The sequence below is a fragment of the Glycine max genome, chromosome 8 (assembly GCF_000004515.6).
Source record: "Glycine max cultivar Williams 82 chromosome 8, Glycine_max_v4.0, whole genome shotgun sequence".
In the NCBI taxonomy this organism is placed as follows: domain Eukaryota; kingdom Viridiplantae; phylum Streptophyta; class Magnoliopsida; order Fabales; family Fabaceae; genus Glycine; species Glycine max.
In genome coordinates this window covers 11,456,799-11,474,232 of record NC_038244.2, presented here as the reverse complement: position 1 = coordinate 11,474,232, position 17,434 = coordinate 11,456,799, and the positions used below count along the sequence as shown (strand labels likewise).

General features: G+C 28.8%; 1 protein-coding gene across 3 annotated transcripts; it reads left to right on the top strand.

Moving 5' to 3' along the window:
- Window positions 1-4,105: 4,105 nt before the first annotated feature.
- LOC100804777 (uncharacterized) lies at window positions 4,106-5,945 on the top strand. 3 transcript variants are annotated; one of them, XR_415490.4, is made up of 4 exons: window positions 4,106-5,146; window positions 5,236-5,291; window positions 5,377-5,553; window positions 5,733-5,945. XR_415490.4 is itself a non-coding variant. In XM_006585270.4 (4 exons), exons 1-4 carry the CDS (start codon window positions 4,826-4,828, stop codon window positions 5,765-5,767), a joined length of 390 nt encoding a protein of 129 aa, XP_006585333.1. In that variant the 5' UTR covers window positions 4,106-4,825; the 3' UTR covers window positions 5,768-5,945. The 3 variants fall into 3 exon arrangements, 2 of the variants coding, with proteins under 2 accessions (XP_006585333.1, XP_006585334.1); XM_006585270.4 differs by having other exon boundaries at window positions 4,106-4,947; XM_006585271.4 differs by having other exon boundaries at window positions 4,134-4,920.
- The last annotated feature ends 11,489 nt before the right edge of the window (window positions 5,946-17,434 follow it).

Genomic DNA, 17,434 nt, shown 5'->3' with positions numbered 1-17,434 from the left:
ATGGAGAAAAAAAATTCCCGGGAAAATGAGAGAGAAAAAGACACTATAACGATCGATGTTGTTTGATGGGGGCATGATTAGCATTTCATACAGCTCTTCCTAACAATGAGGGATGGGAATACTACAGTTTACAGTCATCACACCGAGACACAGTAGGAATTAGGATTGCTAGCGATACTATATTCTCCAACACACAGTAACACTATAAAAAAAATTATTGAAAATTTTAAAATTGTATATGATGGATCTCACTCTTTATAAAAAAAAATATAGAATTATAAAATCATAGATGTGATTTATTAAATAAGGACTGAGATCTCAAAACTTAAATGAATCTGTGTACCTAGAGCGATTAATAATTGACTCTCGATCAAGAGATATCCATGATTCAAAAATAAAATAAAATTGAGTCCTCATTTGATTTATACATAAGAGAAAAGTTAAATGAAAATCAACAAAATATCCCTATTTTTTCACACTCCAATTTCAAGTTCACCTTCCTTCTCTTTTATCTCTATTTTATTTTACCATTACATCATCATAATGATTTTTATCAGAAAATAAAATAACATTAAAGCCATTGGCCCCGAGGATTCTTGATCTGGGTTTAAATGGAGGATGATAATGACTGTCGTTTCACACTCTTTTGAGATTTAGAGTAATGATCATAGTTTTACACTCTCTTTGCACTAATCTTACATCTATATTTGTATGATAAAAAATATAAAAATATTCTCTCTCTCTCTCTGTTATAAAAAAATATAAATGTAAACACAGTTTAAATAAAATATAGTAAGGGTGAAAAACTATTTTTTAATCATAAAATCATGATTTAACGTGATAAAAGGAAGCGATTAATAGAAGAATAAAATAAGTGTGAAAAAAAAATCAATGCTCGTCAGAGATACGTTTCTTGATCGAAGTTCTAAAGGCAGGCAATGAATAGTGGGAACATTTGTAATGTCATAACTCATAAGTTAGTGGTGGGCACTAAGACACCCATATTAGGGCTCAAATCATATATTGTATTTTATATTAATAAATAAAATTTATGTGCATTTTATTAAAACATTTAAATTTTTTAAATAAATTATGTTATTATTTATACATCAATAAAGAAAATACTAAATCACTGAATGGCTGAGCGTGATCAAATTACCTTAATTGTGTTAAATACCCGGAAGAAAAATTTACTGCTCTTATTGATTTAATCCAACTCAAACAAGAATGTTTCTACTAGAAAATATTTGTATTCTATAAAAAAAATTTTAAAAAAGTTAATCAACATACTATACAATAACATTTCTTTTATCGGAGATTCTTTCTCTCCTATATTGGTGGAGACATGGTTTAGTGATGAGTGGGTAGAGTTCATGAGCAGTCTCCCATTTAATTTTTTTATTGTGGATTGAAGGGGGGCAAACTCTCTTGATGAGTAGTGCCGGGGAGAATATTAGGGAAATCTTATTATTGATATCTGATTCTGATCCCATGCATTATTTGAAAGGAGAGTAAATTGAATGTCTATTCTTTCAATGAGGGCAGTGGTAATTGGCATGGCCCTTTTACAGTGAATCTACTGATACCTGAACCCAATGTGTTGAGCTCCAGTCCGAAGCAATAATACAAAGTATATGTAGCATATGGCATGTTTTATGGGGGGAGTGGGAGAGAAAGAAGAAAAAAAAAACCTTGTGGCATGTTTTGAGGGAATGTTGATGTAGGCTCTTTAAACTCACAATTATTGACCACAAACCTAATTTTACTTAAAGTATTTATCTATTGTTACACAAAAAATGAAATCCAGTATTTTTTTTATAAAAAAAACTTATACTATAGTTTAATTTTTGTGGATTATTAATGTAAATATTTGTGCATTGTTAACTAATTAAAAATTATCTTATGTGTACATAATTTTTTAAGTTGTCACGACAAAAAGTTAACAATCTTATTTTAGATGGCAATTTACAGCAATGTGATTATGTAAAAAAATCAGTACACTATCACGTATCAATGCATTCTAATTACACTCGTAGTGATTAAAAGTTAAGGCAAATCTTTTAAAATTGAGTTAAGAATTGTATTATAAGTTTTAATAATTTTTTTAAAATTAATGTTTGATATATATAAACATAAACTGGCGTAGATAGTATATCCCGTATTAAAATATACAAAAAAAGTTTTGTTTGGGATTCATGTATGTTTAAAAATATAAGATGCGTATTGTTTTTCGCAATTGTCATCATGTTTTAGTGAGAATTTTCCTCTATAGAAGGTGATGGAGTTGCAGATATTATGGTGAATTTAGCTTATCGTTATCTTGTGACATTTCACTTTCTAGAATGACCTCCAATATATCCTCTTGAATAACTTTGATGAATTTCTTTTTATGTAGCGCGCGCTTATTTCCCTTTTTTGTATTTGTTTTTATAAAAGAGAATTTCCAAATTCTTTCCAAATTATAGTCAGTTTTGTTTTTTTTGCTCAGCCCTAATTATAGACAGTAATTCACAAATTAGATAAAACTTTTAAAATTATTATGAAGATTTAATTAATTTGTTTTTCCTTTTCTTTTAAAAGTATGGCAACGGGATTAAAACGCAACAAAATATCTTTAAAATGAGTATTGATTCGTGAAGCATATTTTGGATGTCGAACAATATCCAACAAAATTATTCTGAGCATGCGCTCAAATCCACTATTGATTGGAATAATTGCAAACAGTTGAAATGATGGTACGTTTTTCTTTTGATGTAATAGTATTTATGGGTCACTTGATGTTGCCATATTTAAAATGGAAACATGATGAGTTGCGTCTAAAACTGCCTACCAACTACCAAATGCAAGACAAATAATGTTACAAATGAATATATTCTTAAGCTTCAATGTCAAGTGCCCCATATTTCAATTCTTTGCAGAAACAAGTTCACCATATTGAATTATTTATACAACATTTGGTTCCTCCGACACATATGATGCTCATGTCTTCAATCAATATTGACCAAAAAGACATTTATGGAAGATAATAAGTAGTTCAGTGATCATGAATCATGATCATAACATGATGTATCGATACCCCACCCAAAGATAGCTGTGTTAATAATGAGAAGTTGGAGAAGAAATAGTACAAAACCGCTTTAATTCATCTAGCATAACAAAATCAAGTAAAACTATTATAGAAGAAAATTGGTTTATCTATTGTCTTTTTTAAAGTTCTTTCTGTGTTGTTTTAAATATTAACACAACTCTCAAAATCATATTGTTTTGAAGGGATAACATGAATACAACTTGAAAAGAAATAGCAAAAAAGTCAAGTCCAAAGTAAAAATATCTAATGAGAAGAAATATGTCTTCAAATGAAAATAAAAACTTTGTTTTTTTTTTTTGAATAATAACAACTTATTCCTTTTCAATGGATTAGTTATTTTTTGGTTGAAACCACTTATATATTTAGGGAGGATAATCTTACTCAAATAATGTATAATTTGTTGGAAGTGGAAGTTCCAAATCGGTGGATTCTTCCCTTTGGCTTCCAAGCTTAGGTTACATAACGAGGCTTTGGTGAATATTTCTCATCATCCCAAAGTTTTTTTCCCTTTCTATTGGATACTCTTGTACACTAAGATAAATTAAGGGGTGAGTTGATTAAGTTGAAGAGAATAAAATTGAGAAGAAATATTTAAATTAAAATAATGTATGAAAATGTGAGATTCATACAAGATTTTAAATTTTTTACAGAATTTGAGTCTACAATAAAATAATCCAAACATATACTAAGAGAAAATAATTAGTTTTTGCTTAAAGATCCTTTAAGTAATTATATTTTTCTTCTATATAGAAGAAGAGGGAGTTAATAGTAATAATTATTAGAAAATAAATTTTTAATATCATTATTTTAATGTTGATTTTATAAAAATTAATGGTAAAAAAGTGTACAATAATAAATAAGTTAATTCGTTAACATCCATTCTTAAAAAAAAAAACATTATTCTTTAAAGATCAATGCTGTTTTATTAATTGCTAAGTTTTTTAAAATACCAATATTATATGTATATATGTTAACATCAAATTTTATAAATAAAAAAAAAATGGATGTTATTTGAACGGTGTTAGATCAAAATCGATATTGCATTATATCCCAAATTTTCGCGCTCTCATCATCACTCTTTGCGACACTTCAATTCCTCGCATTGTTATGTTATATCTGAATCTGTGTTTTAACATTGACTCAGTAACCTGCATAGGGTCTCTTCCTCTGTGTCTAGGGTTTTAGGAGTTTGAAGCATCATCATGGCTTCGGTGGACCCCGAGATCGCGAAGACGCGGGAAGAGCAGAAGCGAATGGAGCAGCAACTGGCTTCGCTCACCTCCGTCACGTTTGACACCGATCTCTACGGCGGAAGCGACTAGGGCTCCTACCTCACTTCCATCCCTGCCAACAAAGATGACGAGAATCTCGACGCCATGGACAACGAGGTCGCACACAAGCTGGCTTCTTACACCGCCCCCTAAGTCGCTTCTCAAGTACATGCCCTCCGCCCCCGACTCTGACAACGACATCGGCTTCCGCAAGCCGCAGCGCATCATCGATCGCGACGACGACTATCGCCGCCGTCGCCTCAACCAGATCATCTCGCCGGCGAGAAGACCCCGGACCCTTCGGTGAGGACCTACGCGGATATCATGCGCGAGGAGGCTCTCAAGAGGGAGAAGGAGGAGACTCTGAAGGCCATCGCTATGAAGAAGAAGGAGGAGGAGGAGGCCGCCAAGGGCGCGCCGCCTCAACAGCAGCAGAAAAGGAGGAACCGCTGGGACCAATCTCAGGATGACGGTGGTGGCGCCATGGCCGCGAAGAAGGCGAAAACATCTGATTGCCGCTAAGATCCTTTTCCGCGACCCCCCTAAGAAGAGGAAGTTTGGGTATCCCTTTTCCTTCCCACTAACTAGGTTTACTTATTCACCTGTCGCTCTCTTTCGCATTTCGTCGAGCACCTTCGCTGCACTTAATATGTCCACTTCACTACCTCTCTTTGGATCTGTTTTTTACTACCACATTTGGAGTTTCAAGCTGCATGTAGATACTCCAAAAAACCTGTTCTTTTTTTCTCAAATTAAAAAATGTCTGCAGTTGTCCTTTTGCATTTGGGTAAGTTGTTAGATTGAGTACTTGTTCATAAGGCTTGTTGCTTTAGAGTTTATACCACAAACTTATTTTGAATCTTGAATGTTGGGCAGGTTAATATCATGGACAAACAATTCAGAGAGGCATATTCAAGTTCTGCAAAGCATTGGTATAAATATAATGGTTTTTCTGAAGTTAAATGACATAATTAGTTGGAAGAAAAGCAATACTAACAATGTCATGATGCATTGCAGGGATTGACCCGGGCTCCAAGCATGCAACTGAACAAAGTGAGGGACTGGAACATGAGATAAAGCAAGTGAGAGAATCTCTCATCTCTGCTTATGAGAAGAATATAGCTACAAGGCTGAAAGTTGAGGTTTGCAGGCTGGAAGCTAACAACTACAATATCACAAAAGATGCTTGTGCAAGTAGGTCCTCTATTTTTTTTTAAGGGAAAAACAATCACAAGAAATAAAGTTTCTCTCTATTATTAGTCTTAGTGGTCTGAAATGTCTTTATTGATGAATTATTTCAATATCAAATTATGAGACTGTGTACTGCTGATTGGTTTCTCATCCTTTATATTATCTTACATGGTTCGTGGCAGCTGCCTACATATCCAGTAGCAATGTTCCTTGGTGATAGTGATAGTGATGGAGAAGGGATGAGGTCTTGTACTGTATTTCAAAGTTTCAGAGACTCTTGATGAACACATTTCTTCCCAGTTCTAGGAAAGCATTATGTAATGAAAGAAAGGTCCATAAAGGAAAATTTTTCTATGGAATTTATAATTTAGTATTAAAAAGAGTCGGTTCATTGAGAATTTGAGTTAATTGATAAATTCGTAGATATAATTCTTCAAATATATTAGCGGTGTGGTGTGACCAATATGCTATTATTAGTTTTATAGCATCAATGCAAAATGTGAGGGCCATCAAGGCGATGCTGAGGAGTTTGGAGATGGTTTCAGGTTGAAAAATAAATTTTGCAAAAAGTCAATACTGCCTCATACCTTAACTGCTGTTTGTTGACCTACTTGGGTATCCCCATTGAGGCAAACCCAAAAAGTAGTGTGCCTTGGGATCTTATTGTTAAAAAATGTGAGCATAGATTGGCAAAGTGGAAACAAAAGCAACTATCCTTTGTGGAAAGGGTGACTTTGATAAAGTCAGTCCTGAACACAATTCCTATCTATTTTCTTTCATTTTTCAAGATCCTAAAAAAGGTGGTACACAAGCTTGTGAAACTACAACGATGGTTCTTGTGGGGAGTAGATACAGAACACAAGAAGATCGCTTGGGTAAGCAATGGATCAGCATGTCTGTCGAAAGAAAAAGGTGGTCTGGGAATTTTAGAGATTTGACCAAGTTTAATCAGGCTCTTCTTGGAAAATGGAAGTGGAATTTGTTTTATTATCAAGGAGAATTATGGGCTAGAGTGCTGGATTCAAAATATGGAGGGTAAAGGAACTTGGATGAGAATAGAAGGGTCTTAGCAGCATTTGCATGGTGGTCTGATCTCAATTATATCTGCCACAACTCCGGGGAGGAAAGCTGGTTCAAATCTAGAATAAAATGGAGTGTGGGCTCTGGCTCCAAGGCTAGGTTTTTAGGAAGATGGGTGGATGGATGATGGGATCCCCCTAATGGTAAAATATCCTAGACCTTACCTGATCTCAAACCAAAAAAACCAGCACATTCAGCAGATGGTATGTAGTTCAGCTGCAACCTGAGAGTGGTGCTTGCAATGGAGGAGGTTACTTTTTTGAGGTTGAGATACCTATGGGGGACTGCTTTTTGGAGGAAATTTAACATCTCAACACAAATGAGCAGCAACAAGATAGGTGGGTGTGGCTAAGCGACTCAACTGGGGTATATACTATAAGCAGTGCATATCAACTGCTTGACAGGGAATCAAGAGATGAGAATATAGATGAGGTATTTCAAGACGTATGGAAACTAAAAATACCAAGTAAAGCTGCGTTTTTTGCTTGGAGATTAATCTATGATAGACTGTCCACTAAATCTAATTTGTCTAGAAGGAATGTGGGCGTCACTGACAAATTATGTCCATTCTTCTCTCAAGTTTAGGATTAATGGTGTGATTGGACCCACAAAATTTTTACCATATAAGACAGACATGAGCATATATATATATATATATATATATATATATATATATATCAATCGACAATAAAACCACATTTTAGCTTCATTGTTTAAAGTAATAATGAGATACAATAAATATTCATCAATCACATTTTATGTATTGTTATACAATGAATAACAAAATACAGTTAAATTGTTCAACCTGGATGCATAGGGAAAAAAGTAGGAAGAATCCAAAACTTTGGGGGCAAAGGATTACTTCCACACCAATCAACTACGCCACGTACCTACATGTATAAGATTGTTTAAATTAGTAGCTTACATACATATGTATGGATATGTTTTCATGAATCCACTTTTTTGCTTTAGCACAAGCATTGTTATGAGCTACATTCGGTCCTTCTCCCAAATCCGCATACATACCTAATTGAGTGTAGTAGAAAACATGGTGTTATGACCATCTATATTTAGTCCCCAACCTCCATCTTTATTCTTCAAATGAAAGTACTTTAGTATTAAATGTTCATTGTTGTGATGAAAAAATTCAAATTTCATGGTTAAGCAAAACGATGACCAAGTTATAAATACATAAAGCTACACTATTTTTTACAAAAGCAAAAGAAAGGGTCAAATTTAATATTATATATAATTCTCTTTTTTCTCCTTCAACTTCATGATTGTTTTGGTATCATATTGAAATCTAACAAGTGTACCTGGTGACAATATATGTAACACAAAATCTCTTTGCGTTACTCTTCTGGAAATATAAAGTCAGCATGCCACTTAATGTACATACACATGACCTGAAGTATTTTAAGTAATTAAAATCAAAGTTAAAAAGTATTTTAGCATTACAAACATCAACTTTACAGAGAATCTTGTAATGATTAATTAGTCAATATTGTTTACGGCTCATTTGAATCAACTAATTGATAAATTGATCAACAAGTGGTTCAGAAGTTGTGTTTACACGAATTTGAGTACATGCATTTTTGTCCTTTTTTTTCACATTGTAGGACATCTTAATTTCATGATTATTTAAGAAATTAATTGCTTATATTAAAATAATATTAAAAATAATTTGTTTAGACTATCATGATATTAATACAAAGTATTCATCAGTTTTACTAATAATTAGTTTTCATTAAAAAACCTGATTGACTACTTTAGTGGACTTTTCCTTCCCACTTAATCATATTTTTTATCTACAAAGTTTAAATTCAAGATCTAGTTATAGGAAATTAAGTTTGGTTTTACTCGAACCAATGTAACAAACAACATGTTGGTTATTGAAAATAATTTGGACTCTCACTTTAATTAGAAAATTAAAAGTATGTATTTGTTTTCATAACAATCAAATAAAAATGAAATTTTTATTTTTTTTATTAATGAACAAAATATATTGTGCCGAAACAAGGAAGAATTATTGGCGATTATAGGTAGAATTAGAAGCATAGTGTTTCGCGGTTACCTACTATACATTATACGTTAATTAGCCAACGATGAGAGTATATGTAAATCAATTTGAAATTATGTTTTTTTTTCTTCAAAATTTCAGCCATAAAGGATGTATTATTTATTCAAATTAAATTTAGAAACCAACACATCTTATAATTTTTAAGTGACTTTAATTTGAGTTTTTCATAAATAAATAAATTAAGAAATCTTTACTCCTTTAAAATGAGTTTGACCAATTAGCGCATCTTAAAAACATGATGAGATAAAGATGCAATTCCAAATCAACCGGGTACTTTGAAAGAGTATCTTTAACTTGACTATTTTCATATGATAAAAAATCATGAACTCAATATAAAGAACTTAAAATAACTTACGTACATAGTGTATCTTATTCAAAGATATAGTTTTTTTTTTTCCAAAATTGGAACAAGTTTACATCACATAGAGAGTTTCTTATAAATAATCTTTGTAGCTTATAGAAGATACAATTGCTTACAAATAAAAAGATATTTTATTGTAACAAATATAACTAGTAAACTAATATTTTAATTTAAAAAAGATTAAGTGCAATAAATAAAAATTTATAAAAGTGTGAGTTATTTAACTTTTCTACCATTGAAGCAAATTTAGGTATAAGTTGTTTCAATATGATGTGATATTGTGAGATTCACTTAGCATTGGGGATATTCTAAGTTGAATAAACTAGTTTAATTAAAATATATTAATTTTATGATTAATTTTTCATTTAATAACTAATTTAAATGTAATTTTATTATAAAAATATATTTTAAATAAGTTGAACTTACAAATAGCGCCGTAGGAAAGAGAGGACCAACAAATTGAGCAGGCCAATAACCATCACTAGTTTGTAGTGCCGATAAGTAATGAATAACCCTCTTCAATGTGATGGTAGTTTTCCGTATGTAATCTCTTCATTATCTTGAATCTTCACACTAGCTATTGTTTCTTTGAAACTTTTTTTCCTTAGAATCTGCTAACGCCAGGAAACAAAAATAGGAAAAAAAAATTATAAATGAAGAAAGCAAAATTAGTTGATGTCTAAAAAATCACGAACGCATCTTCACATTTAGAAAAGAAACGAAAAGAACTTAATTTTATCCCTCTCAAACACCCACCAATGTTTAAAAAATCACAATTTTTAGATTTTATTTCCACTTACTCCCCCTACCCCGACGTAGGTATGTATGCTGACACTTTTTTTTCATAATTGTTTTTAATTTCATTCTCCCAAATACTTTTGCATGAATTTTGAGAACTCAATTTTTTTTATTGTTAATTCTTTTATATGTACAATATTTATTTTTAAAATTTCTTTAATTTTTTTTGAAAGATCACATGAGGAATATTTATTTTAGTACTTTCTTAATGATAATACCATTCCATAAAATTGGTAATGAAATTAAGTCACAAATAATTAATAACTAATAATCATTTTTATTTATTTTTAATACTGAATATTTTGTCACCGCAATGCTATTTTGTTTGATCAAATGATCAATTTAATAATTTGAAAATATTTTTTGAAAAATTTAAAAAGAATCCTTTATGTCATTTTTTTACCAAATTATACTCGTCTTTTCTCAGTTTAATTGCCTGTCAGACTCGTACCCCCTCCGTAAAATGTCATTAGTCTGACCTCCCCTCGTGCATCACTCGGAGGACCGCCATGCCGTGACGAGATTTTGTTCTGTGATTTGCGTTTTTTTTTTTTTTGTGATTCCTTGTTCGTGTATGAAGAGTTTAAGTGAATGAATTAATTGTTATTATCTTCCTCTGAATTAATTTGATTTTAAGTGAAGATTTAGACAGCAATGTATATGTTGTAAGTGCGATTAGTTTTCACTAAACTGCACCCAAGTAGTTAGTTACATTCTATTATAAGTTAATTAAAAGTATTTAGAGTTAGTTTACTTAGAAGTTAGGTAGAGGTAGTTAGAGTCACTTATAATTAGTTTATCATGTCAAAACTCTTTAAATACCTTTGTTATATCTAATTCATTGAATTTTTATTTCTCATTAATAATATCAACCTTTTTCATCTTCTCTCTCACCCTTCCATCAAAATTGTTATTGGTTAACGATGGAGTCTACATGATAACTTGATATTGATAGACGAGAATGGATGGTGAGAACCGAATTGATTAAAAAAAATAGATAATCAAATCAAACCAAAATAATAAATTAGGAAAAAAAATACTATGCAAGAAAATCAAATTTTAACAATAGATGTTGACATTTTTTTCCTGAAACAAATAACAATAATTACAAGTTTATCTAAGCATAAAAAGGTAATTATGTTTTTTTAAAAGTTTTTATATATTTTTATGTTTTTACAATATTTTTTTTTCATATATTGTAAATAGAAAGAAAAAAAGAAATTGGATAAAAGAAAAATTATACTCCCTGTAATTCTATTTATAAGATTTAATTACTTGATTTATTAAGATTAAAGAAAATAGTTAATTTAATTGATAACAATAAATTTGTCTTAAATATATAACTTTTTTTAAAATTATTATTGTCATCAATAATCATTTCTTTTCTAATTATTTGTTAATATATTATCTTTTTTATTTTAACAAGAAATATTTTTAGTCTAAAAATAATTAATATAAGTAACATTATAATTTAAATCTTATAAAAAGGAATAAGTATTATTTTAAATCTACATCTTATAAATAGAAACGACCTAGAGGTAATACTCTCGTATGATTGTTATAGAAGTCTATTCTTGACCTATAGGAGGGCAGATTACACACTTCAATGCTCTAAATAAGTAACCTATAACCTAGCAGAGGAAGACCCACCCTTAGAAAAGTTTAATTTTTCATTGATAATTTTTTTGATGTTCACTTCATTATTGCTACCTATTAAATTAGTAAAAAGTTGTTGAGAAATATAGAAACTAAAAAATAATTGTCACATATCAAAAAATAAAAATTATAATATAATAATTATTTTAAAAGTCTGGTAAAGTATATAGTTCTTTATATATATATATGATGGGTAAAGTACATTATGATTTGTTATAACTTTTAACAAATCGAATTGTGCAAGTGGTAAAGTATATAGTTCTTTATATATATATATGTAATAAATTTCAAAAACACTTTAAAGAGTATAAATAGTTTCATATTTTTCTTAAAGTTGGTTTGTTAGTTGAAGGGATAAGGGGAATGAGAGGATGCTAGTTGAAATTTCTTCCACTGATAAACTAAAACAATTAACATTTGACAATAAAAAATATATATAAATATAAAATAAAAAACTCAATTAGTTTCATGTAAAACTTTATCGAGTAAGAAAAAATTCGTTACAGTAATAATCGGTACCTGAAACCACCAAAGTCGATCACCACAAGCTCTAAAGTTGAAGAGGTTGTCATAGAAATTTTCACGAGCTGCTTCAACCTCAGCTTTCTCCTCTTCAATGCATGCCTCAGGATCAAACTCCCATATTTCCCAACCCAGAAAGTTGTTTGTGCTAAATATGTACGGATCCTTTCCTCCATTTGCTATTTTTAGCCTCCACATCTTTTTTTCTCTTTTGGTGCACAATGTAAACATCCCTCTCTAATTTAAGAAGATGTGAATTAGAAAATTTGTCTATGGTCTTCTAAATTAGGTCATGTTTGACAAAAGTGGTAAAAATACTAATTGAACGATAAAAAGTTAGCAAATAGTTAAAAGATGTTAATTTAATCTATTGAATTGTAAGTGTTTAATATAATTATCTTATGAATTAACTGAATAATGTAAAATGATAAAAAAATATTTTTGTTTTTATGTAAATATTAATGATATTTTATTGATAAAAAAATATAATGTGTATTTAAAATTTTATTTTTTAATTAAATTTAAAATCCTAATTTTTTATGTCCAGATCAATTATTTTTAAATCATAATTTTGAATTTTAATCATTATATTTTTTCATATTGTGTGTTTTACTATTAATTTTATTAATCTTAATATGTGTAATACACTTAAGCATATGTCATCCTTTTTATGTTAATTAGTATAATATTAAAATATCTTGAAGTATTATGTTAAAAATCACTCTCCTTTGTGAGCAGAAGAAGAGCCGAAATAAAAAATATATATATTATACCTTATGTAGAAAATTATAAAAAAAATAAAATGTAAGAATTGGTTTCAGGATAAAGGAGAATAAAATATAAAACAAAAGATAGATGCTAATAATTTAAAAATATTACTTCACAAGTAGTGTCTAAAAACCACTACAAACTATAAAAAAAATGCTTATTTACCAAACATTATTAATAAGGACGAACAAGTATAGTCTTAAATAATACACTTAAAAAAATAAATCATATTTTGGCATAACATTTTCTTTGCAAAAAATAGAAATAAATAACTCATGAAAGAATTTAGTTTTCTAAAGTAATGTTTGACTAAAAAAATGTGTTTTTTCCTTTTTAAAAGAAGAAATTAGATCAAACAATTTTTTTGTTTAAATCTCTTTAAAATTTAAGAAGCTTAATTTATTAATAAAAAAGGCGAAAAGGTAATTAAAAAAACCAACTAAAGTAAATTTTAAATTAAAATCCTTGCCTTTCTCTCATCCTATTTCTGTCATTGCTATGATTACTATGTCTCTGTTTTCCTTATACTAAGTCTTGAGTGAATTGAGTCCCCTTCTCTTCTCTCTTCTCTCTTCTTTTTGTGTAAATACTGAAATAGGATTATAGTTGCATAAACTTCTATTATATTCCCAACAAATCTGTTTTTGCCATTATATTTTTAATCTCTCAAATTAAGAGATTTGTGTTAAAAGATTAAAAAATACAAATTTTTAATTGAAGGAAGAAATTAAAATCAACATTTTCAAGTTTAAGGGACAAAAATATAATATTTGATTTCTAGAATTAAAAAAAAAATACCCATACATAATTTGAGAGACTGAAAAGATGATTAAGATCATTTAAACGAAGCGAAAAGAAGGAGAAGAAACCTCACGATCAAGTTGTTGACTATTAATCCTCAACAATTCACTCTGATAATCATTTGCTTCGGATTGATCTCATCTTACAAAATAAGGCTTCGTTCTTTATATACTGTTGATTCATTCATTTCTAAACCTAAGTCCTTCAAATGATATAAGTGCAGGTTAAAATCAACAATATTTTTACTAAAAAAATATTGGGAAACTTTTTTAAATAAAAAATAGTTTTCGAAGATCAGCTTTGAATTCATGAGTCCATTATGCGCGGGAAAAGTGTTAATAGCTTATGACGTCTGTTTTAAAAAATAGTTACCTTTAATAATTAATTAAACAAATAACTTTTAAAATATTTAACTCACCTTAAAACACAATTAAGAATTAATTATTTTATATGGTTCAATAGGGATAATTCTATGGTCCTATTTATCTCCAAGTATAATCGAGAATCAGAATTTATGTAATTCTTGACGTATTTTTTATTTGCTTGTTTTATCTTGTTATTATAGTTATTTTTATTTGTTCTTAAGACTTTTCCGCTGTGGCAGCTTGTATGTCTTAAAATTAATAGTGATGTCACACCAAAATTAATTCCTTAAAGCAAGTTAATACTCATTTAAATGATTTTGATTTTAGAGACAACAAATTATCACAACTTATGCTTAAAAGTATTAAGGATGCCACACCCGACTATAAACCGTTATCTTTAATGGTTCAAGACTACTATTATTAAAATATTTTGAGTACAATAAATTGTCACAACTTGTGTGCTCACACAGATTTCAAGAGAAAAAAAATATCACATCTAATTATCTCTTTTTATTTAAAATTTGTTATTATCATTATTATTATTGATATTAGATAATTTTGAGTATATCGAGCTGTCACAGGTCCTAAAAAATTTTGAAGTACAAGAGGATGTCATATCTAATCATTTTTTTTATTAATTGAAAATTCATTTATTATTTTGTCTGGAAATATTTGATTTAATTGTTTTGCTATCAAATATGTTATTATTATCTTGATGAAAATTAGGCACATGTATGGCATATTTATATTCTTTATTTCTTTGCTTTTATTATCTTGTTTTCTTATTAGATTTTATTAGATTCCACGTAAAAAGTTGTGTAGTTACTTGTGAATTCACTTTCACTTGATCCGGGCTTCATCAAGGTTCCTTCAAAGTAAACAAGCCGAAGATGAAACGTAAAAGATATAAACTAAAAATCTTAAATAAATTAAGTTTTTTTATTTATTTAGAACTTAACTAAAGGGAACACAAATAAAATTCAAAAGAATAAGAGGTATCACATAATTGTTCATAAACTACCACAAAATATAAGTAAAAATGATAATTATCAAACATGCATGATGTTGTGTTTGTGCAAAATATTTCTTTGGTAGGCTTTCCTTAGGAGCACGAGCAAGAAACTATCCTGACACGAAAGGAGCCGCCATGCTAACATGCACGTAGATCACGCCGTACTAATATTCCATTAGAATAGAACATTTTATTTATTTATTTTAAGGGGACGTTTATTTTATGAATACTTTTTTTAATAGTCCCAAAAATATGTTTTTTTGGAATGTAATATGGGATGTTATTCTTGACTATTATTAAAAAATGTGTTTGGTTAACTATTAAAATTGGTTGGGATTAATTTTTTATATATCTAGGAATGATTAAAACATATGTTGAATTATTTTTTCCTGAAAATATATATTATAATTACTATAATATTTTTATTATAAAAACTTTCATTACAACCCTTGTTTCATCCTTATGCATGTGTTCGCGATTGAAAGATAAGCAATAATTGCCTATTAAAAAAGAGTATTGGAGGAAAAAGAAAAATTATGGTATAATATAGGAATGAAACTGATGATAGTAAATAAAATTACGGAAACATTAATTAGGTAGAAATTAAATTTCTGAAATTGGAAAATTTTTAAGCATGTATCAAAGGAACAATGAGAGAGTAGTAAGGCAGGGGTTAGTAAGAGAGTATATATGAATTTTTATTTGTGAAGAGACATTCATGTCCTATGAGAATAATTTTTGCCTGCCTCCCTGTCACACTAAATATTGATAGAATGTGAAATTATATCTTTTTCAAGATTAATTTTTTATGATCTCATAACAAATGAGGGATAATTTTTTCTGATCCTGAATTCTCATAAATAACTAAATAGTCCGTGAAACAAATGCCCCTAATAATCAATTTTCTATTATTTTTTATATGTATGAATAAACACAATATTAAGAGTTTATAACATTTATACACTTGTTCAATCAACTAAGTTAAATCCTCTTATTATGCAATATATCTATAGCTTTACCTATGAATTATTATACATACTTAGATATTTAATATTATTTTAATTGATATTTTATAATTTAACTTTACAATTTTATAATTAAAGATTGTCACTTTCAATACAAATAAAATTATATTGCAATTTATGAGATAAGATATTTTGATATCCAAAATAACTTCTATTTAGTGCAATTGTTTATAGTTTGAATTTAATTTTTAAAATTACTTACAAATAATAAATAAAGAAGTAATAATAAATATATAGTTGGTCAAATTTGAATTTTCTTGAGTTGTTGACTTTCACCAATTTTAAATTCTCTAAATATTAATGTCTTTCCATATCTATAAATTTAAACTTCATAATTTGTATTTTACCACAAAATTAGATTAGATTGTATCCGACTTATTTCAAACTAAAACAATTAAGGGGTAAATAAAGAAAATCATTAAAATTATATTGAATAAATTTTCATCAATTCTTGACTTTCATCAATTGTAAATAATCTTGATGTTAATGTCAAATCTTTCTAGATTTCTAAATTCAATTCTTCTTGATTTCTAAACATGTTAATGTCAAATCTTTCGATATTTATAAATTCAAATTTTCTTCAATTGTCGACTTTCATCAATTCCAAATCCTCTCTACATGTTAATATCTTTCCGTATTTATAAATTTAATTCATAAATTTGTATTTTAACCACACTAAATTAGATTAGGTTGCAGACTTATTTCAAAAAAAAAACAACTAAAGGACAAATAAAGAAAATCATTAAAATCATATTGAACAAAATTTCATCAATTCTAAATGATCTTGATGTTATATGTCAAATCTTTCGATATTTATAAATTTAAATTCTTAAATTTTAATTATAGCATACTGTATATCAATTAAAGCTACTGCGAGATGGACTAAATTATAAATTATAATAATAAGTACCAATGTATTAAAAGTTACTTAGACATATCAATAAAACTTTTATTTTACATATGAAAAAAACCACTTATTTCATCACTGATGGATGTTGATCAACTGGTACGAGGTTGTAGCGATTTGACCAGTGATATTAAGTTCATATGTTTTATACGTAGTTATGTTAAATAGTTGGAAAAAAAAAACTTTATTACTCTCTATAATCCTATTGGTTTGGAGTAAGATGATATTTCGAATAATGTGGTGGTCTATACCAAAACCGTAAAAAACTGAAATATAAAAAAGATTCAGGACTTATACATTAATATATTTTCAATTGTACTTACTATGTGCGATATCAAATGAGTTGTACGAGCATAGTGCCCCACCAGTTGTTCACTCCATCCAACGACAATAACTTTAGTCAACCTACACTACGAGGAAGATGAGTCGCTATAAAACTGTATGGAGATATCAATTGCTCGGATTCGAGATTTGATTCATAGGTGTCACTGACTTTCATGTTGATGGCT

Bases quoted from the DNA above. Each gene is read 5' to 3' on its own strand.
- LOC100804777 (XM_006585270.4), top strand. From the start codon at position 4,826: ATGACGGTGGTGGCGCCATGGCCGCGAAGAAGGCGAAAACATCTGATT. The intron at 4,948-5,235 runs GTTTACTTATTC...AATGTTGGGCAG, and splicing joins TTTTCCTTCCCACTAACTAG to GTTAATATCATGGACAAACA. The intron at 5,554-5,732 runs GTAGGTCCTCTA...GGTTCGTGGCAG, and splicing joins CACAAAAGATGCTTGTGCAA to CTGCCTACATATCCAGTAGC.